The sequence below is a fragment of the Drosophila bipectinata genome, chromosome 2R (assembly GCF_030179905.1).
Source record: "Drosophila bipectinata strain 14024-0381.07 chromosome 2R, DbipHiC1v2, whole genome shotgun sequence".
Taxonomy (NCBI): domain Eukaryota; kingdom Metazoa; phylum Arthropoda; class Insecta; order Diptera; family Drosophilidae; genus Drosophila; species Drosophila bipectinata.
In genome coordinates this window covers 12,309,404-12,332,970 of record NC_091737.1, presented here as the reverse complement: position 1 = coordinate 12,332,970, position 23,567 = coordinate 12,309,404, and the positions used below count along the sequence as shown (strand labels likewise).

Genomic DNA, 23,567 nt, shown 5'->3' with positions numbered 1-23,567 from the left:
GCTGTGCCAGAGGGAGGCAACCTGCAGCGAAAAGTCAACGACAATTAATGTTTAAATTGCAATTTTCATCAACTGTCACTAATGAGTCAGTGGCAGAAATAAAATAAGTAGTTTAAAGGCTCTAACAGACCTGTGTGTTCTGGGTGTGCGGTGGCGTGGGAACAAAGGATATGGCATGTAACACTAAATCTATCTGGCTCTTGTTCAATTTAAATTAAATTCGTGACATTAAACGCTACATCTATCTATATGAGTACATTGTTTATCCACGTCCTCATCCACGTCCACGTCCACGTCCGCGTCCACGGCCCATTGCTTGATTGGCACGCCAGCTGCTTCTGGTTCTCCTCTCGGTGGGCGCTGATTATGATGTTCTAGTTGGGCGATTCAATTGTTTCACCGGCTATATCCCGAGAAGAACAGAAGACGTCCCGGCACGACCAAGTTACCAAGTCATATCTCCTGATAGCAGTACTTGGTGTGTGCTGTCGTGGTAAGTCTGTCGTCTCCAAGTACCGGGCTCCTACTCTCTAAGTCGTTTCAATTGCCAACTGTTTTTGGTTTCGGTGCCCAGTGCCAGTGGTCACGTTCACTTACCAATTATTGTGTTTACTTACGGTATGGCCCTTTTAAAAACTGTGATTTAATAGAGCTCTAAATCTATAAAATACTAACGTAATTGATCAATTTCTCAGATATTTATACTCTTCGTTTGTACGACCTTTGGGGCTGTCAAAATGCATTTTCTCCTCGCATTACTTAAGATGCCCCCCCATTAATTTCCCATAGCAGTCTCTGTGATCTCTGCTCAAGTGCGTTTGTCCGAGCCAGTACACGTATTTTGTGCAAATTAAAACATATATTGGACATAACATAAATATCCGTGGAACAGAACAAAACGAAGGCAGGTGAAGCGGTGCGATTTATTTTTAACTATCCAATTCTCTAGCAGTACTAGCGCATATATGAAAAATTATGCAAAAGAATCTCGCGCACTGCAGCCCCCGAATGCAGTTTCGTTTTCGTTTTCATCCGCCAGAGATGTTGGCGTCTGCGCTTCTCTCTTGAATCATAGCACTGAGAGAAATTTTTTTTTTTATTTGAGGAAACTCAACTTAAAAATGGCATCTATACCTGCAGAAATAAATCTTTTATCAAAGTTATAAAAGTTAAGAAAGCCCTGAAGAACACTGTTAAATTTCATTAGTATTTTTTACCCTGTTGGGGGGCATTGGGGGGTTGGTGGGTGGCAAGGGGTTGCCTCTACGTCATCGTCAGCAGACCCACAGCTGCGCCAAAACGATGACGAAACCCGAAGGCAACAACACCGACCAGTAGCAGCAGCAACAGCAACAGCAACAGCAGAGCAAGTAAAATCCACATGCCAGGCAGACGGCTGCCTCAAATGTTCATGAAGCGCGGACGCGTGTGGACGTCGTTGTTCTCCGTTGTCGTCGATTCGAAAATAAAGTTTTTGAATCCGTTTCCGAAAACCCAAGCGGTTTTAATCGGTTGTATTCGAGGCGACACGAAACGAGGCAGCAAACGGCGGCCAAACATCTGTGTGTTTGTGTGAAAAATTCAAATAAAAAGTGAAAACGAAATGAGGATGGTGCATGAGTTTCCTTGACGGTCGGTCTGGTCTTGTCGCTATCGACTGTTGTCGGAAAATCCATCCAAAGAAAACACACAAGAAGTATAGTCAAGAAATCGGGGGCTGAGAGAGTGCGAAAGCAGAAAGGCCAATTGTGAGTGAGAGCTGAAAACACACACCAAAAATATAATGTTGAAAATATCTGGCTATTTTTGGAATATATATTTGTTTTCCCGCATGTTGCATTGGAAAATTTTACCTCAAAGTGAATGAAAATCGAAGAAAGAAAAACGTTAAAGCTAAAAAATACAAAAAAAAATATAAAAAAATGTTTGACTTGCCTTGTCTGCATTTCATTTTCGCATTGGATTAAAATTGAATTGTTTAAAAAAAAAATAAAACAATTTTTAAAAGCAAAACAAAGCTGCGATGAAAAAAATAAAATAAAATATAAAACCAAAGAAGCAGCACAAGGCAAAAGAATATACAAAGTGAAATGTTTTTAATGGGCAATCAGAAATGATGAAGATCGGGTAGATATGCATATAGTATCAACGACGAGGAATGAACGCATTAAATATGAACAATGGAGATACTTAAACGATCTTGAAAGTGATTCGGACCGGACGCTGAAGGATTGTTTGAAATCTTTCGAGGGCAAACAATGATGCGTATATACAATATACCCCACATTCTTAAGTTTGCTACATTTCCTGAACAAGTTCAAGGGATAGGGACAAGTTCAATTCCAGACACACCGGTTGTTCCCTTCCAGAATCCGATTCCGATTACTTCCCTTTTGGTTTTGCCAACATTTTCGACTTTTTTTTATTTTTCTAAAGTCTGATTTCTTCAGAAACCCCCTCGCGGCAACAAAAACAAATGCATACCACAATATATATACCTCATATTCAGTATATATATATATATATATATATTCGGTTTGTTATTGTGTTTTGTATTTGAATTTGAATTTGTACGAGTAGTCTTGTGTTATGCGATAGGTGGTAACGTTTCGTACGAGGTATTAAATTACAAGACACCAAAGTGCGCGCCAAGCGAACACGCTCACACACAGATACTCACACTCCCAGATACAGAAACTTATACTCACATATGTATAGGCGGCCCGGTGTATAAATATATCTCTCGCATGCGTATCCAATGGATGCGAAACAGTATGCAAAGCGGAGGGCCAACAAGAACCAAGAGTATCAGAAAAAATAAATAAAATTAAAAACTGTGAACTGCTGCGACGCTGTAATTAATTATGCTACATGGCACGACACAGTATGAGGGGGAAGGTGGTCCGGTGGCAGCTCCTAAAATGTATCTACATGATCCGGTGATTGATGTGGCCAAAGTTCATTTGTTTACAGTGGCAAGATCAATGACTCGGCCCCCTATTATTAAGCATACTCGCCTCCTGCTTGAATAGTATCTGCCGGATACCCTCTGACCCATGGCCTCTCTTGTGTTCCAGTTCCTGCAAAAATCCAGCCGAAATGTCCGCCAAGACGTCGCCTTCGAGCTCCCGGGATGCCAGCGTCGGGGGAGCTGCCAATGTGGTTCTTCCCAGTTCCGTTCAGATCAAAAAAGAACTGCCCAGCGATGAGATAAAGGTGAGTATCGTTTTTTTTTCGCACCTCTTTTTAAAGATGTACATATTTGATAATTAATTACCCCTGTCTGCATATTATTTTGTTTTTTGGCCGAGAGCGTTCAGTAACAAGGATGCAGACAATGTATGGAGGGACAAGTTGGTGTGGGATTTAAAAATAATATCGCTCTCTCTTGGCAAAACATTGTATCTGTCTAAAATGCATATACCCAGATGCAGATAAATTATTTTCTTTCATCTTCAGAGTGGAGAAAGATCCCACACATTAATTATACCTTTATTCGATGTGTGGTTCTGGTTTTAAAACAAATATCTATGGAACTGAATGTTGCAAATAATTAGCTCCATTTACAACCAAACGATACCCCCCAACACAACATTTCCAACTAAGCACTGAAATCAAAGAATCAGTCTCGAAACGAACCACGAGCCCTGTCCAGGGAGCCAAAAATCGTTTCAGATTTCGGATTTCAGTTTGCAATTCCAATGATTCAGAACTGTTGAGCATTTAGCAATGTTTATGCAACACCACCACCACCGCTGCCGCCAGAGCATGATAATCCAACTCCCACGCAAATCGTGAATAAAATTCCGTGCAACTTTGTTCCCGGGTCCGGTATTTGTAAGAGGAGTTGATGGCTGCCAGTCGCAGCTGAAGCGATTCCAATTGCGATTTTGATTACGGGCTGTGTAAGTTGAGCGGTAGAGTTGGCCGTAATTTTATATTGATAAATTTTTATAATCATTTTAACGAGTGAGCGAGTCCGATTCCGATTCCGATGCCCAATCCCATCTCATCTCAGCTGGCCAGAGCAGAGCTGAGCTGAGCTGGCTTTATCCGTAAAATGAGAAAAATTAATTTAATGCCAGAGAGACAGGAAGGGGGGGCTAGCAGAGAAATCCACAACAACTGTCCCGCAGCAACATTTTTGCAGCACGTGTAACCCGATCGGCGAATTGAAATTATAGCCGTTGACTTGCAGTTGAGCGCAATGATACTTATTGTCAGGCATGAAGAGGGAGAAACAATAACAAAAACAAAAACATTGGCCAAAACCAAAATTATTATAATGAATGTGCTTCTCGGGGGCTTGGGAACCGAGTATCAAGATATACGACTGGTTGTCTAGATGAACAGGGGACTTTGTCTCACTTGTAATAGCTTAGAGCGACTTTTCAGAAGGTTTATTAATCAGTCATAGTCCTCTTTTTTTAATTTTGGCTACAAAAATTTCCTTTCATTCAAGCTCTCAATGTCATCCTCACCTGCTTTGTGTGTGCAACACTTTGCCGGCTAAAAAATATCAATTAAAATTTTGTGTAATTCATACCTTCATTTTTTTTGCTTACCTCACCCAGTTTCAGTTTCAGTTTCAGTTTGAGCTTCAGTTTTTAGCCTCAACTCGCTCCGGGCTCCCTTGTTATAATTACAAGCTGCATTTGGTGCAAAGACAACCAGAAGCAGGACAAATTTTTATATTTAATGGCCCCCGAAGGCAAGCCGAAAACAACACACACACACAACGTAATTAAACAACAACAATAAATTGAGTCCGCTCCATGGGTGCCATTTGATAGGACTGTGGTAAGGTGATATCCTTCAAGGTTTCCGCTTTTGCGACAGGAGAGGCTGGGCGATATACATACGGACATGTATTTACCAAAGAGCATGTCTTTGAGGCACATTAATAAACGAGTAGTAGTAGGTACAAGGAGTGGGGAAAGTGTGAAAGGTGGCTCATCAATAACTGAAATCAATAACCCTACGAAGGAGGAAATTAGAAAAGCCAGGATATAAGCTGTAAAAGAGGTTTTTCTTAATGATTTTTCAACATATTGGATTTAATCCTGACCATCTTCTAACTATTGATGTACCCACATAATTTTCAACGCCTACACACCGTAGCTCCCGAGTTAAGTGATGGCAGACTCCAACGAGCATGGCATACTATATAGCCCGGGCCAGGGTTCCGAGCCATCGGGATTGGATTACTTTCACAGTGATGCGGCGCATAGAACGGGGAGACTTTGAGGGGCCACAACACAATGACAGGCAGCCACTCAGGGCCACAAAGGGGAAGGGCGGAGCAGCGGTACCGGGAGCGGGAGCGGCAGTCGAAGTGGCAGTGGCAGTGGTGGCAGCTTAGCTCAAATGTCGCCGCAGCAGCAGAACTTTAATAACAGCGCCGCAGATTGAGTTACAAACAAAATAGAATATGATAAATTCTACACAAAACACCCGGGAACCAGAGCTCCAAAGGTGCGATAGAGATGGCCAGGGTGCAGGCTAGGGCAGGGGACGTGGTACTGGTAGTGCACAAAGAGCAGGGCGAACGTAACGTGAGGCATCCTATGCTGAGGGCAGGTGGCATGCAGCATTACCTTTCTGCTACTGCCCCACCAGCAGTGGCTCAAATTTAAATAGCGTTAAATTAATTCGAGCCACTGCCGATGGCCGGGCCAACACGAGTGGCCAGAAGACAATCGGCTGTGTGGGCTGGAGGGTGGCTGGATTGGTAAATGGATGAGCAAGTCAGAAGCTTCAAAATGCAGTTAGTGAAATATAATACTTTTCAATTTTAGTCTAATACCCAAAGGGAATATATTTTAAATATTATAATCTATAAAAGTTATAAACTATATGATACCTGGTACCTGGTTAGATCCTCTTAGCTTTTGATACTTTCAGAAAATTGTAGTATACCTAAGGGGGCTTATAGGGATTGCTCGTAGTTCTCGAGTGCTTTTACCTAGTTCCTTCTTGTCTCAAGATCCCACTGTCTGCAATTGTATCTGCTATACATTAAAATAAAATAATGTATTAGGTTGCCGAGGAGACAGAAGAAAACAGAACTGAAAACTCAAAAGGCCAAGTATGTCATGTAAGAATTCAAAAGAAGGACGCGTGTCATTCAATCCTGAGCTATCGATATTTGATTACAACAGACTAAAAACCGACTGACTTTGTGCTCGACTCACTGAAACACTGAAACCCATACCCGTTTGTATGTATGTCTGAGAAAACTAGCGTAATTCTAGAATTTGTTGCCATTGGGTGTTGTTTCCACTATATATATATTTTTTTTTTTTGGGGTGGTGTTCGAGGGGGGCTTGGAAGTTGGAATTGGGATTGGGTTCTGTCCGGACACAAGCTCTGGGTGCTCTGTTGCAGCTCGGTTTTAGTTTGCCTTAGACTCAGTTCAGTTTACTGGGTTCAGGGTGAGTTATTATAAGCGTATTGGGTTGCCGGTCGGTTGCCACCTCCCCGGCCTTCTTTGGGCAACGGATCCGGACCCGGACCCTGGTCGGTGTCTCCACAGCTGGGTTGTCGTAGTTACTTTGGCATTGCCAGTGCTGCCGTCGCCGGGTACTTAACATTATTCTATTAGGTTTCCTCGCCGGTAACCGTAGACGTGTATTAATGTGAGCGACTCGCATAACACGAAGACGGTGGTCTTACCCCACTGCAGCGGGATAAGCTTCCTTGGATATAAGAACTAGGTCAGGACACGAAATCAATTCCAATCGATAATGGGAAATTATTTTTTATCTTAAAGTTTTGGTTCATAAAACATTAAATGATATAGGACTACCAAACTGATATGTTTTTTTTTCGGTGCATTGAATGCCAGACAAAGAACGAACTTGGTTCCCAGTTCTCAGTTCCCGCTTCTCACTCGTCAAGTCGGTTCATTACGATTCATAATAAAAACGAAAATCCGATATGTTTTTGTAAGTTGAGATTTTGCAAAATGGAAAAGCGAAAAAAAAAAATCCTCAGAAAACTTGAACAGTCAGAAACAGAACGAGTATGGCAAATGTATCCACTGGATTGAGCAATAATTACGACAAAAAAAAAATTATTCCAAATGAAAAGCCAGCCAAGAATCCATGCAGATCTGATTGCTTAACCACGGGGGTGGAGGGTGGTCTTTCATAGGGAAAAAGGGAAATTCGAATTGAAAATGTAAAGGTAGACGCGTTCGTATATATTTATTTTTTTTTATACATTTTATATAAGTAGTTAGTAGGTATATATGTATGTAAGGCTGGGCGGCCTGAGAATCAGATCCCAACTCCATCAAGAAAAACAGCAAACGGCATACAATTTCAGCTTTTAATTAATTGATTTTTATTCGCATTTCGGTGTAGGATTTCAGCGCGAGTTTGAATGTCGCTCCATCGGAGGCTGTGTGATCCGAGGTCTCGGGTCCCCCCTTTTTTGGTTTATTCCCTCAAAATAAAGTGAGAGAAAAAATTGGTAGTATTTAAAAAGAGATTAAAGTATTTTAAAAATAATAATTATCATAGATACCAGGAATAGAATGATTTCAGTTTCGTGATAGGATTTTTGAAAAGTCCAAGATTTAAGACTTTTTCTTTCGGTGTATCCTTTCAACCCGTTGAGCCACTGTCAGACAGCAGAAAACTGAACGAACGCACAAATCAGAAATTAAAAACCGAACATAAATTAACAGACAAATGATACTAAAAACCGAGCTGCCGAAAGAGATGGCGCATGGGATAATGAGAGAGAGGGAATGAGCGGGCGTTCCTCCGGTTACCGCACAGTCGTACTGCAAAAGCTGAACTTGAGCCGAGCGTGCGTCGCCATCCTCCACTGCGCTCTCCCCTTGCGCCTTAATCCCACCTGGACGACGAGGTCGCACCTGAGGCGTGTAATCGATACCCCTCCAGCCAGCCAGCCAGTCAGCCAGCCGGCCCCGGAGATTTTATCGTGCGAATTTTTAATACTCTTTTCGCAGCGACAGACAACTAAAACCTGAATGCGATTGTCACCGATACGCGACTTGAGAAGCAACAAAAATAAAACAACAACAATATAACCAAGCGAGCGTGTGAGCGCTGTATTATGGGTATCGTCTGGAGGGCTATGGTGGGGGTATATTAGACGACTTGCATTTGTCAGCAAGTTGGCAGCACCGCTTAATTTGCAAACAGTATCGGATGTCCTCGGGGATATCCAGTTTGTCTAGTGCCAGTGATAGATGCAATGATGATTCATCTGGCCAGCGTTGGGCAATCTTGTGGTTTTGTCTTTCGATGCGATCCGATTTGTGGCCATTTCCTTGGAATCTTAGCATCGGATACTACTTGAAGACTATCCACCACCCCAAAAATCTGTCAGTGAGTGGGGCCACATGGCGTATGAGTAATTTCAAATTCCCCAGAAGTAGTCAAGGGAATGAAAAAACCGAAAAAGCAAAGGGCTTGACTAAAGGGGCTTCAGTATTTTAAAAATATATATAATTGGAGAATATTTCTGGTGATTTTAAAATTTCTACTTGCATTTCATGATTAAATAAATACCATTCTGAAAGGCAACATTCCTCGGACAAAATCTTCAAACCATTTTTGCAGAGCCTCTGCCACAAAAACTCGAAAAGCAAAAAAAAATTGGAATGTAACCTAATCTTCAGTTCTTGAAACTTTCATAGCCTTGTGTGAAATTTTTGTGTGCAACACAGACAGGAAAAAAACGACACAGAAATACATGCATTCCTTTTGGGGCAATACGAATGCAAGAAATGAGCAACTTCAAAAGCCGCAAGATTTTAGCTTAAATTTTTAAACAGAAATAAAAGACACAGACACGACAGGGCTGGGCCGGGCCGGTGGTATTCGGTATCGATGTCGGATGCCCAGCAACAGGAAAGATTCCTGCACTTTGCCAAAGGAAATATGCAAATGCCACCCACTCCCGCCCATCCGAAAAAGCCAATGGGTCCGGCCCACTGGCCGTAATGAAGTTCTCCCTTACCTGTTTACCTGAACGTGTGCTCACGTTTTCAAAATCACAGGTGTAAGAGTGGTTGGGTGACGAAGTGTTGGGTGTGATGCGTTGCCTTTTCCATCAGGGCTATCGATTTCATTGCAACTTTGTCGGCCCGAGGCGAAAGCTTTGATATGGTAAGAGCCAAGTTCGCATAATTGGGCATTTGAGATCAGAGGTCATCGAGGGGGTGGGGGTGATTAAACGGGTCCAATCGATAGTAAGTGAAAGTTCGCGGAATCCTTTCTTCTTGTAACTCTTGATTTATTTTCTTCAATCGAATAAAGGCACTAAAACCTCAAGTTGGTCAAAAGTCAGTAAAAAAACCTTTTTGTCAGTAGTAAGCCTCAGATGTCACGACACTGAAAGAAACATTAAATAGCTGTTATTAAAAAATTTTAAAAATATTGATTAAAAATTGTGTTTTTAGATTTATATGCTGAATGTGAGGGAATTGAACTACGATTCATACCAGGTGCTCATATTAATAATCAGAAAAATATTGGGAAAGATATGGACTTCGTAAGGGACTATTTATAAAAATCTGGATTTTACAAGGGGTACCCCCAAAAAAAATTTGAAAAATATCGATCGAAAATTTTGTTTTGAGATTTTGATGCAGAATGATGGGAAAATGAACTAGAAATCGATCAAGGTATTCCTTTTAAGGATCGGATAGAAATTGGGAAAGATATGGACATCTGAAGGGACTATATATAAAAATCAGGATTTTACAAGGGGTACCCCCACAAAAATTTGAAAAATATCGATCGAAAATTTTGTTTTGAGATTTTGATGCAGAATGATGGGAAAATGAACTAGAAATCGATCAAGGTATTCCTTTTAAGGATCGAATAGAAATTGGGAAAGATATGGGCATCTGAAGGGACTATATATGAAAATCCGGATTTTACAAGGGGTACCCCCCCAAAAATTTGAAAAATATTGATCAAAAAGAGATTTTTGAGGTGTTTTGAGATTTTGATGCAAAATGATACAGAAATGAACTACAAATCGATCAAGGGATCGGATAGAAATTGGGAAAGATATGGCCATCTGAAGGGACTATATATGAAAACCGGATATTACAAGGGGTACCCCCCCCCAAAAATTTGAAAAATATGGATTAAAAATGTTGTCTTGAGGTATTCCCCCTAAAATTTGTAGCAAAATTGATAAATTTATGGCCGACTTACTTGCAGTTTAGTTATTGAAGTGTACAACTGTTTCGATCGCTGAGAATATCGAATGTCTCTTGGGGGGCACTGGTAATGGAAACTTGGGGAATTGTGTCAGCAATTTCTGGCCAACAGCCACTCATCTTTCTGGTTTTGTTTTTTCCTCCTTTCCAGGAATTCGCTCACAACACCATGAACGAACTGCTCGGCTGGTATGGGTTCGAGGGTGTCGATGTGGACCGTCTGGATCTGACCGCCAAGACATCGCGACTGCTGCAGAGTGCCGCTGCCGCTGCGGCGGCCAACCAGCAGCAGCAGCATCGCCTCCACCACCAGCAACAGCAGCAGGAGCAGCAGCATCTGGAGAGGAAGAGGAGCAGCTTGCTGCGCAGCAGTCGAAGTGCTTTGGCCGCAGCCTATAAAAATAATAATAACAATAATGGCAGCGGAAATAGCCTTAAAAACAATGGAGCTGGGGGAGCAGGAACTGGCGGTGGACCTAATCGGAAGGGAGGTGTATTGAATTGTAGCAGTACCACGACCACCCCCTCGGATCCCGACACTCGCAGCTCCCGGGAGGAGGACTCCAAGAGTCCGAACTCCATTGGCAAGCCGTCGGGGGCAGGCGGGCTGGCGCATTCGGAGGAGAAAATAGGTGAGTTGAACAATAAATTTCCTCAATCTGTGCTAAGCATAGTTAGTGCATAGGCAAACAACAGAATTTTAATGGTAGTTTCAATGCGAAACCCGACCTCGAACCGGGTGCATCCAAAAATGGACAGGCAACAGTCAAAAATTACAATGTGCCTGACCGCCCACAATTCGTACCCCATTTGGCACTTTTCACCTGAATCGAGTCGAGTATTTTGTTTTTGGTAGGAAATTCGATATGTTCGAGTTTTCTGCTCCGGCACTGGCACATTCAATACCTGCCACCCCCTAAACCATTTCCCCCAGTTCGATCCCAGCAATCATTACGGGCATTTTCAGTTGCAGACAGGTTCGAAACTTTACTAACTTTCCGCCAACTCCCGCCGGAGTTTGCCGATGCGTCTGCATTATCGAATAACAGATTCATTAAGATCCAAATATGGTTTACAAAATTTTTGGCAGGCTATGTGAGGAGGCCGGGCCGGGATGGGCCGGGCTTCCATATTAGGAGGTGAATGGATATCCGAAACTCAATTTGTACGGCAGCCAAGGAAAATTTTTGAGTTCATCAGGAATCGGTTTTCATTTCAGTAAATCAAGGAAAGCAATATTTATGCTTTTCTATTCCTGGGAAAATTCTAAACGAAATGTTTTTAATTAAAGACTAGAATTCATAAATTGTAGGTGTTTATTTTATCTTAAATGAGTTTTTTTCTATGAAAATCCCAGCTAACAAATTTTTTAATAATTTCCTTCCTCGGCAGACTTTAACAACTGCTGCTGGTGTCATCGACCGATCGCGGAGAATGCTCCGGATTACTTGACCAGCAGCGATGGCCCGCGCTACTGCTCGGAGTCCTGTTTCGCCCAAAGCCGGCGGGCATCCTTTAAAAAGGCCAAAACCTGCGACTGGTGCAAGCACGTCCGGCACGCGGTTAGCTATGTGGACTTCCAGGACGGGGCCTCCCAGCTGCAGTTCTGCTCGGAGAAGTGCCTCAACCAGTACAAGATGGAGATATTCTGCCACGAAACGCAGGCTCACCTGGACATGCATCCGCATCTGCGGGATCAGGCTCTGGATGCAGGAAGCGAGGCTGGGCTGATTACGCCGGACTTGTGGCTTCGCAACTGCCGGAGTCGTTCGGCTTCGCCCGCCTCTACGCTCTCAGTATCGCCGGGACCACCTGGTTCTGCCGCACAAGTCGCCAATCGGTGTCCAGACTCGCCGCCTAGTCATCCGAACCCCAGCAAACCCCTGATCTCAGTGGCGCCCGTTTCAAAGTTGCTGGCCCAAAAGAGCCCGGGTCCAGCCGTGGTGCCTCCTCCACCGCCTCCGCCGATTAACCGGCAAATGGGTTCCAAGTTGGGTCGCCGAAAGCGACAGCATAGGGGACTGTCCTCTTCTTCTGGCTCTGAAACTGTGGCCAGCTTGCTCCAGAAACAGCAGCAGGCGCAACAACAACAGCAGCTTCAGCAGCCTCCCACCTTAACTGCGGACTTTGGTGGCTCCAGTGTTCCGCTGCCCCCCATTTCGCCGATGCCCAACATCCCTGATTCGCCACAGCAACAGCAGGCTCCTCCGCCACTACCTCCCCAGCCTCCGATGCCCAGAGGTCCGACCGCCATCCCGGCCAGCTATTTTGCCACGCCCTCGAACGGAGTGCCAATGGGTCATCCGTTTGGCGCACGTCCACCACCTCCACCGCATCATTTTCTCCCACCGATGCCTCATGGAATGATCCCTAGAGGATTTCCTCCTCCATTTCCCCCAATGCTTCCGCCACAAATCCCGGAGCTGGGAGCCTTGCTTGGAGGTGTTCCGCCAGTGACCGTGATGGTGCCCTACCCTATTATCATACCGCTCCCCATACCGATTCCAGTACCGCTGCCAGTTGTGGATTTCTACAAGGCCCACCTCACACCGGAGCAGAGGAAGCGTTTCGACGAGGAGCGGGCAGCACCAAGTGCTGCAGCAGAAGCACAAGATGCACCTGGACAGCAGGAGCAGCCGCAACCACTGGACTGCAGCAAGACCAGAAGTGATCAGGAGGTGGAAAATAAAGAAGAGGAGCCAGCGAAGGAGACCCAGGAGGAATTAAAAAACGATCAGGATGGGGAGGAGAAGAAATCCATACCAAAGACTAATCCAGAAAGGAACACCACCTTAGCATCGCCATCCATCTCACCCGAGTCGTCGTCCTCCTCATCGGAGACGCATTGTATTGTCCAGGACTCGACGCCATCCGAGCCAGAGGTGGACAGCCAAAAGCTACCCAAGCTAAAGATCACCAGGTTGCAGACCAAGCGAACCCTCATTCAAACCAAAGAGGCAGCCGCCGAGTGCAGTCGCCCGTTGCGCAAGCGGAAAAGGATCATAGATTGTGATTTCCAAAAGATGGCCATCAGGGAGCTGGAAGCCACCGATGCTGTTGGTGCTCAAGCCCATAGTAGTAGCAACATGAAGGAGAGGGATGCAGATGCGGATGCAGATGGCAATGGCGATGGCGATGGGGAGTGCAATATGAGTAACAACAATAGCAGTGCTAAAGCTAAAAAGTAAAAGTAGACATTAGGATTTATCCTTAAAAGCTAGTAGAATGTATTTATCTATGTGTGTATGTATGCTTGGGTGTGAATGTCAGTGTGTTTGAGGAAGCGGAAACGGAAATGGCAGAGCGGAAAGCACAAAGTGCATTCGGTAATCATAATTGAATCTAAACATTTAAATAAACTAAAATATAACTTATTAGATGACAATGTTTATAATTTCCATTAACAGGGGGCACTTACACTATTAAATAAAGATACATTTTCTTGCTCAGTAGATATCCTGAAGTAATGATGTATTTCACAAAATGACCTTGATTTTGTGTACCTAAAACAGTAAACTTCAAAAACCTTTTCTTGCAACTACTTAAGATAATTTCAAAAGGATGTCAAAACCGTTCCAGTCAAACGTATCTAAAAAACCAAAACTTTAACACTTAAAGCTAATCAGAATTCAGTTGTAAAGGTCCCAAAGCGATATCTGGCTGTCCATGCCAGCTGCTGCCATAATATTTGCATGCCACATGGACACCGGTTGATTGGAGTAGACCAGGTCCATGACGCCGCCCTGCTTGTGCTGCGTGAGCACTGCCAGGGGTCGGAGGCTCTTCCACGAGAAAATGCGAATACGCCCGTCCCAGCCGCCGCTGGCAAACACCTTTTGGTCAGATCGAATTCGTACGCAGTTTACTCCAGGATTTTTAATGCTAAGCTCAGAACCGCGTTGCAGTTGCATGGCCGGTCGTTGGTAACTAAAGCTGACCAGCTTATCGGCTAGAAAATAAGAGTTCATTAGGAAACTAACGCATAGAGTAAGTTCTGGTCTACTCACTGGCACCCCCAACAATGCCACGATTTGTAATGGGGCAATAGTCCACGGCCATGGCATCGGTCGCTAGCTCCAGCACGTCCAGGATAACTCCAGAGCTAATGTCCCACGTCAAAAAGTGTCCCGACTCGTAGCCGGCAAGCAAGAAGAGCTGGGACGCACATTCAAAGGGCTTAAAGCAGGTTACACTCCCCAGCTTGGGCAGTTGTGGATCGTCGGGCACTAGCATCTGCGTTGGTGCCGAAGCGTCTGTTACATGAAGCACTCCGATGGCTGACTCCTCGCAGGGATAGAAGAGCAGTTGCTCGCTAGTGTTACTGGTGCTAGTGTGGAGCGCTGACCGGCAGTAGCCCAGGTGATTTCCTGGAATAGTGCGCTCTTTTACATAGCTACTGCTGCCTATGGAGAACATGGAGATGGTGCCGCCCTTTTCCTGAGTTATGAGTCTGTCGGTAGTGTGGTGAAGGCTGGTTATGGGATCGGGACCCACCTCGAAATGGAGGGCGGAGCGATTGGTCTGGAAAATAATAGAAACAAACACGAGTTGGCATATGAAAGGCATTGTTTGGCAGTTGTTTGTGTCTAAAAATAATCGCCTTAAACTTGGCACGTGGCCGTCTAACATGGCTAAAAATATTTAAATAGTTGTAAGCCAATTAAACTATTGTTAATTTATTTTAAAATAAATAAACAAACACTCAGTACATACTATCATCATACATTTACATATAAGCTTTATATAACTTTGAGATATAGTTTATTTTGATAATGTCTCAGGTGTCTCACCTGTAAGTCCCATAGAAAGACACTGCCTTTGATGGTTCCCGCCAGCAGGCGTTCGGATTCCTGAAAACACAGAGAGTTTACAGCGCCCATTTCGGGCGATCGAAGACTGAACACAGGATCTGGTGGTAGCACAGCCATTCTCTCTTTAATTTTCTTTATAATTTAATTAATTAAAAGATGTTTTTGTTTTGATTCTGTGTATAGGTGTTGAAAAACAGCATAACTGCTTGGGAGTGTGGCAACACGCCTTGTGTGGCTTGTTTGAAATCCCCCCAGAGGGCGTTACAAAACTGCCACGTCTTTGAACTTCCAATTTATTCTCATTTTCGATGTCCTATAGTTTATTAACATTTTAATTAAGGTATTCACAGTTTACCTGTCTGATTCTTGTTTTCTTAAGTTATTGTCGGTGAAAGTCAAAATCTGAGGCTTGCCAGCCCTGGTCCCTAAAGAACCCTTCGTTTGGGAGACCGTCAGAGGGCGCTGCTTTTGGCGCGCAACATACTGAATTCAAACTAGCTTGGAGTCGCCTGACCCCGTGGGGGAGCCATTGCAAATTCTTCTGCGGCAGGTAGTCGCTGCGGAGAAAACAGGCTTAACATTTTACAGCGAAAAATCATTAAGTCGCTAAATGCGCGGACTATTAAAAACATAACGTGCACCAAAGGCTTACCCGGCTTTAATGGACTTTGTCAGCAGCGTCGGCCGCTTCTCATATGAACATATACACGCATATATATTTTAGCGGTATGGCTCACATGGGCTCATAGACGCTAAGGCCTGGATCGTAAAAGACTTGTCAGTCGCGCACCCGCTGCCGCTGGCCAAGATTGCGGGCGAAGAAAACGGCCCAAAATACAGACCATTCTACTGGCCGGCCGCAACAAAGATCGCAAAATAAACATGCCATAAGCTCGTTAATCAATGCTAAGTTGACAGTTTTAAGTGGCTTTAGCGAGGCAACACCACCAAACGGCAAATAAGTCGAAGACTCCTGTTGTGCCGCAGGCTCACCATGATTTACGGACCCAAAAAAATGCGCTATATTTTAATTGAGTGAAAAAAACTCATTTCAAAATTTTGCAAGTTCTACAGAAGCAGGGTTTTTGCAAAAGCTTTGCAGGTAATACTCGTATATTGAGGTAGAACGTTAAGTATATCCTGATTGTCAATACACCTGAATTTACATTCAAACCAAATGCCATCAAATTTAATTTCTTCCCCCAGACGTAATTCGTAATTCGATTTGGATGCAACAAGTTAACGTGGTTGCCCCTAACCCCAACCCCAAGTTAGGCAACCAACAGTTTCCCCCCATTTGGAAATGCGGCTACAAGTTCATTTAACGGCAGAGCACATCATAAAAAGGGTTAAAGCCTGTATGACCATTCCAGCTCATTTGCTTTCGTCTCAGTTAATTTTTCCCTTTTGTCTCCCACAGGATGAGGGCCAAGGGTGGCGGCATCGGGCCGGCGAGGAGGGAGGTAGAAGTCCAACGAGAAGTCCATAAATCTTTTCGCCACAGAGCCGGGGCCACAAATCGAAGAGACCAAAGACGAGGACCCCGTCGGTGAGGAAGTGAGGCGTTTAAACTATTTATGCATGTTGGGTAATCCATTTGAAATGGGTCAACGACTACAACAACAGGAACACCGAGCGCATAAAACTCCTTAAACGTTTCCAATAACCCGAAACGCAACCAAACCAACCCAGAGCAACCCAACCCAGTTCGAAGTTGAAAACATATTGGCTTGTTACCTTAATGAAGTCATAAATTTTCGCTATCGCATTCGGGGCATCTCGCCGCAGAGAAGATAGAGAGAGAGTGAGATGCCCCAAGTCCCAGATCGAGCTACAGGTTTCTAAGGAATTCCATTTCGGGATAGAATCGGGATACCACCAAGTCTTACCAAGTGTTTTGGCATACATATGTACCATATATGTAGAGACGCACGCGGCCAATGCTCGATAGTTAATCAGGCTTAGGCTGATATATGCTGACAGAGCCGTTCTCTGGTGTAGGCCGCCACTCTCGGAAAAGGATCGTCCAGGAACAGGACATCCCGCTGGGCGAGTATTCCGCGTATTCGCGAGGCGGGCACTGAAAATGAAGTTATCACGCGACAAACAATGTCTGTCCCCCTACCGATGCCCTCCTGGTGGCTCCTTGGAGACTGCCCCTTTACTACCAATAACTTTATATGGTTGTCATTATTAGTCTGAAATTAAATGGGATACCGGCCACAGAGGACGACACTTGGATGACTACCCGGCTTATTTATGTGCTACCTTAATGGAGCTTCATCTACTCGAAATTGAGACGGCGATTTGTTCTACTCCTCCTCTGGCTTGCGTTGAGTTTTTATTTCGCATTACTTGGCCATGTCCATGAATCACTTTATGGGCCAAGAAGGCAGCCACTGGGTTCTCTAGGTGATGGTATTTTGATTGTACAATATCACAAAGGACAGATCTCCGGGTAAGCGGAATTCCAGACCGGGACAACTGGGAGTTCTTGATTATATTTATGAATGTATTTTTGAAAACTTTTCTCTTCTATTTTCTCTACAATTCCCAGTAGAAAGTGTTGCAATCTGGCATGAAATTCGTTTTTAGAAAACACTTCAAAGCAATAAACAGATTCCCCCAAAAATAAGTTGGAAACTCCAGTCGAGCGCAATCAATTAAAATATCGACGTCTATCAGCATTATTATAAATCAAACGATAACATAAAATTGACACTAAAGGCGTTTCGCCCATTTTTCATGCCGGCCGACGACGAGGAACGACTCCGACGAGATTAAGGCCTCGGATATGGCATCCAATGCGGCAGAGCTGGTGGCCACCAGCTAACTTAGATGGAGTCACATTTTCGGGGCATTTTGAGTTTGCGTCTGAACTTTGTTTCGTATTTATGCAAATTATCCGTTGCCGGACGGGAAAAACTGGTCCAAAAAAAGACCAGAGCTCTGCTCTGCTCACTGTAATTGATCAATTTCCGCCGAGCAGACCAGACCGGATCGATTGGCCAGGGTGAAGTGAGAAGTTGGCAGACCCGCAGCTTGCCAGATCCAATCCAATCGAATCGCACCGGATTGGGTCGGATAATGTGATGGCCACTTGATCTTCGACTGATTTATGGCGTCTCCCAACGAGGGCTTGGCTAATGAAATGGCACTTTAGATAACATATTTTGTGCCCGTTTTGTCTTTGGCCACGCATCCACCTACTACTACGGCTGCTCGCCATCTAGGGGTCATCCATGGCGAGTTATGACACCTGGGAAAGGTGCACCCACATTGGAAATTCCACTTGATTGCCTACGACTCTCGACTCTCTGCCACGGACCCTCGGACCCTTGGCAATCAGACGCACTCAGCGAAAGTGCCAATCAAGCGCAGGACACGTCAACAAAGGATGGATGCATAATCCTGGGTGTGAACCAGTAGATAGGGACGATGGACAGTGGAGAGTGGAGGGCCTGAAATCGAAACCTTGTCTCTGGGGTGTCAATAACATTGTCCGTGTGACTGCCTCCGGGCACGATTGTTGTCGTTGTTCTGGTCGTCGTGGCTGCCATTGATGATGTGAATGCGTTTTCAGCTCCATTGAGCTGGCAGAAGAGAGGCACAGTGGATTGTGGATGCTGGATTTTGGCAACTGACTGGATCACATGGTCAGTAAAAATTCTAAGAGTTGGAACTAATATTCTAAGCTACTCTTACTTATACTTTCCCAAAGAATCAACTCAAATATAACATACATTTTGATTTCTTAACTTGCTCCACCGTTGTCCTGAAATTCCAATTTAATTGCGTGAATCAAAGTTGTAAATCATTATGCTAAGTGCCCTTTTATGTCTCAAAATGCAACTCATTTGCAAGTGCAGGTATCCCGGGTACTGCCCGGGATGCAGTACAACCACAATATCGAGCTGGCCCCGAGGGCATATAATCATCTCGGGCGGATGGTTAAAGAATGGAAAACAGGAGCGGCATAAATTGCTACTGGCCAGCCTGTGGCTGACATAACCAAAGGCTTCCTTTCAGGGTGCCTTTCTCGGGTCCAGGTCCAGAACTACTTTCAATTATCAATTATAAAGTTAATATCTTCTTCAGGCTGCAATTTGAATGCCAGGAGGTGTCACTAGCCCAGTTAGTAGATAAATGTAATGGTTTAATCATCAGAGGTAGTCCAGAAGATTCTCCATATTGATCTGATTGTGGGAATAAATGCAATTGTGGTTTCCATTATCATTTATCGGGACATAATGAACGGCGCTCGTTTAATTAAAAGGCTGTCTGGTTGTCCGACTGTCGAGTGGAGAAATCAATTTATTTGTGGCCCCAAACCAAATTGTGGTGCCAAAGGCCTTCATCATCGGCCTGGCCCATCTCATTTTGCATACGAGCATCTGTAATTATGTGTGGCAACTGCTGCTGCTGCTGGTGGGGCTGATGCTGGAGATGCTTCTGATATTGCGGTACCCGTCATCCTGATAAACACCTTAAATATGAGCCTGTTAATTACTGTAATTTGCTGGCAGGCCCCCTGGTTCGAAGTGAACCACTAAATGCGACGACAATCGCGGCGTTTACGGTTGCCCGCGCCCCGGAGGATTAGTTGACCCAATTCCGGAACCAATGCGACAGCTGTTGTTGTGGCATGCAACATCAATTATTCAGGGCCATCAAACTTGGGGCCAGGCGACCGAAAGTGCAAACAACTAAAACCGAAAGATACACACAAGTCACTGCATGAAATATTGACAGCCAGTCAGCCACAAATAAAAAAGCCAACTTCAAGAAATAAAACAAAAATTAAACCAAGCGAAAGTTGTACTTATTTGAAAAGCGTTTTTGGTTAAATGATTGCAGTGAGAGAAATACTATTAGCTTTAATGCTCTTATAAATATCCTTTAAGTTTGCAGGATTTCAAATGAATCACCGAGTTTCAACTCCCACAATCCTTTCAACATATGCAAAGTGGCAACATATTTCATATTTGCGTTAAGATCTCAATCCCCCGGTGTGTTACCTACTTCTGAAACTATTTGTTAGTGTCCAAAAGACGACCATGACTTTATCAGTTGGCTGTCATTGAGATGGCCACAACCTAAGGGCATGTAAGCCTCGATGATAATTTATTTTGCCAGCTGTGTGTGGGCGGCCCCTGGTGGAATGTTGCTGCTGTTGTTATTGTGTATGTTGCATGTTGCTGCCGTTGCTGTAGCTGTTGCTGTTGCTGTTGCTGCTGCATGTGTTGAAACTTTGAAGTGCGTATAATTCATTTTGTGGTGCGGCTGAGTGACCAACAACCAGACTTTGACTGACTGACATAAACACAAAGTGGCTGTCGCAGACTTACCGACAATGCCTGGGCTTGCAGAGAAAAAATAATATATTGGCCAGACACTGATAGTAAAAAATAGATAAGCAAATAGTATGATGTTTATCAAAGACCTTTAATTTGAAAATATTTTAAAAATCTTCTTATTATAAACTCGTATTACCAATTGTTTTCGGTGCAAGAACCTGGTAACTTCAATGCCTGGGAGCCTCATAGCCAAACACTGGCCAACTGCAGGCTGCAGTCAATCAGACACTCAGAATTGGGCCGGCAAGTAGTTGCAATTTTCCATGGCATTTTGATAAATGGCGTTAAAATATTTCACAGGCCAGCAGTTGTCAGTTTTGATTTCCAAACGGTTGGGAGTCTATAACTTGACCCATTAGTTAAGGCGCGGGAGGAGGGACTTTATTTTCAATTTCATTGAAACATCCTAGCCAATCGGTAGGTCATTAAAACGCTGTAGACTTTTTTTTTATTTGAAGTTTTTATTTGAAACCGGTAGAGAAACAGGAATGAAAAACCATTGAGACCAAAAACCCAAACCAAACCCGGCCAGCCGACTATTTACGAGATAAAAGCACTTACGATTTCATTAGCCAACTGTGCAGCAAAACAAAATCACTGGCAAAAGATATATCGGTAAATTAATATTTGGCTGCCATCAGGTGACAGACGGTAGTAAAATGGAAACTGGTCCCCGCCTGGTCCTCTCAGGTTTCTCTATTTTTCAGACTTTTTTTCTTGTATTTTTAAAGGAGTTTGGGTAAAATCAACAGAGAGGATAGAAAAATATACTGAAACTCAAAATATTTAAAATAGTATGAGCTAGTTTATTAAATTAATACCTTAATTATTCAATTAAAGCTCTAGGCGCCCATCTCTCGGTTTCAAATATTCAAGACCTGGTTGATTTTCCAATTAACTCGTCGCCGAACGCCTTCGACTGCCAACTTCTGCATTGATTTGTCAAATTGACAGCAATAAATCCATCATAACCAGTTACAACTGACAGTTAATCATAAGCACCGATGACAGGTGGCTCCCCAGCCCCACCACTAACCAACTTGGCCACTCCCCCTTGGCCACTCTTCTCTGGGGGTATATCTTTGCGTAATATATGCGACTGCCAATCAAACAATTGTATTGATATATATACGGTTAGTGACCAAGTCGGGCTTTTGGGCTCGGCCCAGTGCAAAATGTTGCACCAAATTAATTAAAGCCATGGCAAAAGTCACCCACCCATTCAGCCACCTAGTCACCCACTCGCCCTCGGCCACTCTCTGCTCCTCAATCTGCAATGTGGTGCAAAGCAAGTGGAACCAACACCACCCGACGGCGACGTGGGACGCCTCTAATACCCAAGCCTAACCTTGTTCGCAACTGACACTTTGCTAAATGCCTACCCCGAGGCGTTCGAGCCAAACTGAAAGATACCGACCCGATATGCTAAGTAGGGGTATCGTTTTGCCAGACTAAAAATTTATTCAAAAGCATTAATTTTTATTTATAGCTTAAGTTTTCGTTGCTGCAGCTGAACTGAACTGATCTGGACTCGACTGAACTAAGCCGAGCCATGGGAAAATGAGCCGTAGTTCGGGCCTAATGACAGTTATTTATCAATTGGCATTTTGCCAGCTGACTCCCCGGGTCTGGTGATTGTCACGGGATAGTTGTCTGCTCAAAAATAGACATATTTCCGTTATGTTATGTATTTCAATATAATAGTTTCGGGTAGGTTTTTGCAATTGTAGGAGCGATGTTACCCCAAGGTTATCAAGGGGGATGTAGCTCAGTGGTAGAGCGCTCGCTTTGCATGTGAGAGGCCCCGGGTTCAATCCCCGGCATCTCCAAGTACATTTTTTTTATTTTCTTTTTTTTAAGTACTTATTTTTTAATGTTGCAAAATTATAAAATTTTGTAATTTTAGGTACATACATATTTACTTCTTACCAAATTCCACAGCAGTTTATTAGCCACAAAAAAAAATACATTTTGAGCTTTTCTTTATGACAATAAGGTATTTAATTGACCAATAACAAATGTATAAACTTTTTAATTGAATATTTAAAATTCATATATTTTTATAGGCATTTTTATGAGTTGGTAGCCTAATCCAGGCACTTAAAACGTGGTTAATTAGGCACACGCCAAAGTAAAATATGCAACGGCAATTGAATCTTGAAATCTTGAAATCAAAATCATCATGTTGCCATTGACAAGAACAAATAAATGGAAATCGTTAAGAGCAACCGGTTATCTTTGGGTTAAACTAAGCGTTAAGCGTAAGACAAATTTAGTTGCTGACTCGGTATATTAACTTTCGATCTCAACTACCTCCGAAACTCCAGGTGGACTTCGAGACTCGATCGTACTCTGTGCGTAATTAGCCGGCAGCATCGTCGATTTATCATCAAAATGTGGCGGCCATAAACAAATGCAGCTCAAGCTGCCGGCGCCAGTTACAAGTTTTAGATTCATTTATTTATCTTGTTTGTTTTTTTTCCTTTAATTTTGAAAAATTTTATTCGATTTTGTTGGCTTTACAGGCAGGCGGCACAGCAGGTGAAGATGTTTACCCAGTTACCTACAATTCGAATTTGGATTCCGATTCAATATTGCGCAAAATGTCCGACAGAAATCAATAAAGTATTTTCTGAGCTTGTGCAAGGCGGCGATGTCATTGGATTGGACATTTGTGCATAATGATGATTAGTCAATGGCGCGCAGAACAGAAATATATGGAGATACTCACTGACATCCACCACCCATGGGAGTTACCTAGTAGATAGTATGTGGGTGAGACGCCTCGCGAAATGACTTGATTATTGGTAAGGGGGCAGAGACGCATAAATAGTGTACACATGTACCTGTCCGACTGTCTGAATTAATGACAACAGCCCGAACGAGAAATAAAGAATTAGACATTTGCTTATGCAAGACAAAACACCTGTCAATAAATTATTTATAATATTTGGAAAATGTGATATTTAAGGTGCCAGCGGACTTTGATTTTTCAAAGGCGATCGTTCTTTGAGAATCGAGGCTTACGTGTTTGGTTTGGGGGCCCAGTTCGATGGCTTTTTATGCCATTCCAGAGCTGGTCAGGTCCGGCCAGGCCACGCCCCCGGCCAGACAGCCGCCCCCTTGGGGCCCAGCGACGTGTGCATAAATCTTGCACGCATATTTAACTTGATGATGTTAAATGGCTGT

General features: G+C 43.7%; 2 protein-coding genes and 1 non-coding gene across 4 annotated transcripts; 2 read left to right on the top strand and 1 right to left on the bottom strand.

The window, feature by feature from the left end:
- The first annotated feature begins 1,373 nt into the window (after positions 1-1,373).
- On the top strand, positions 1,374-13,431 carry Sobp (Sine oculis-binding protein). 2 transcript variants are annotated; one of them, XM_017250693.3, is made up of 4 exons: positions 1,374-1,748; positions 3,078-3,216; positions 10,362-10,842; positions 11,603-13,431. In XM_017250693.3, exons 2-4 carry the CDS (start codon positions 3,100-3,102, stop codon positions 13,396-13,398), a joined length of 2,394 nt encoding a protein of 797 aa, XP_017106182.2. In that variant the 5' UTR covers positions 1,374-1,748; positions 3,078-3,099; the 3' UTR covers positions 13,399-13,431. The 2 variants fall into 2 exon arrangements, with proteins under 2 accessions (XP_017106182.2, XP_017106181.2); XM_017250692.3 differs by lacking the exon at positions 1,374-1,748 and adding an exon at positions 1,766-2,127.
- Positions 13,414-15,245, bottom strand: LOC108131682 (guanine nucleotide-binding protein subunit beta-like protein 1). The gene is made up of 3 exons (XM_017250695.3): positions 15,001-15,245; positions 14,218-14,731; positions 13,414-14,159 (listed from the first exon to the last, which is right to left on the bottom strand). Exons 1-3 carry the CDS (start codon positions 15,136-15,138, stop codon positions 13,840-13,842), a joined length of 972 nt encoding a protein of 323 aa, XP_017106184.1. The 5' UTR covers positions 15,139-15,245; the 3' UTR covers positions 13,414-13,839.
- Positions 15,246-22,135: 6,890 nt separating this feature from the next.
- Positions 22,136-22,207, top strand: TRNAA-UGC (transfer RNA alanine (anticodon UGC)). Its single transcript has one exon. It is a non-coding gene; the product is annotated as a tRNA-Ala (tRNA).
- Positions 22,208-23,567: the final 1,360 nt, after the last annotated feature.

Bases quoted from the DNA above. Each gene is read 5' to 3' on its own strand.
- LOC108131682 (XM_017250695.3), bottom strand. From the start codon at position 15,138: ATGGCTGTGCTACCACCAGATCCTGTGTTCAGTCTTCGATCGCCCGAA. The intron at 14,732-15,000 runs GTGAGACACCTG...ATTATTTTCCAG, and splicing joins TCTTTCTATGGGACTTACAG to ACCAATCGCTCCGCCCTCCA. The intron at 14,160-14,217 runs GTGAGTAGACCA...CTTATTTTCTAG, and splicing joins TGGCATTGTTGGGGGTGCCA to CCGATAAGCTGGTCAGCTTT.
- Sobp (XM_017250692.3), top strand. The intron at 3,217-10,361 runs GTGAGTATCGTT...CCTCCTTTCCAG, and splicing joins TGCCCAGCGATGAGATAAAG to GAATTCGCTCACAACACCAT. The intron at 10,843-11,602 runs GTGAGTTGAACA...CTTCCTCGGCAG, and splicing joins GCATTCGGAGGAGAAAATAG to ACTTTAACAACTGCTGCTGG.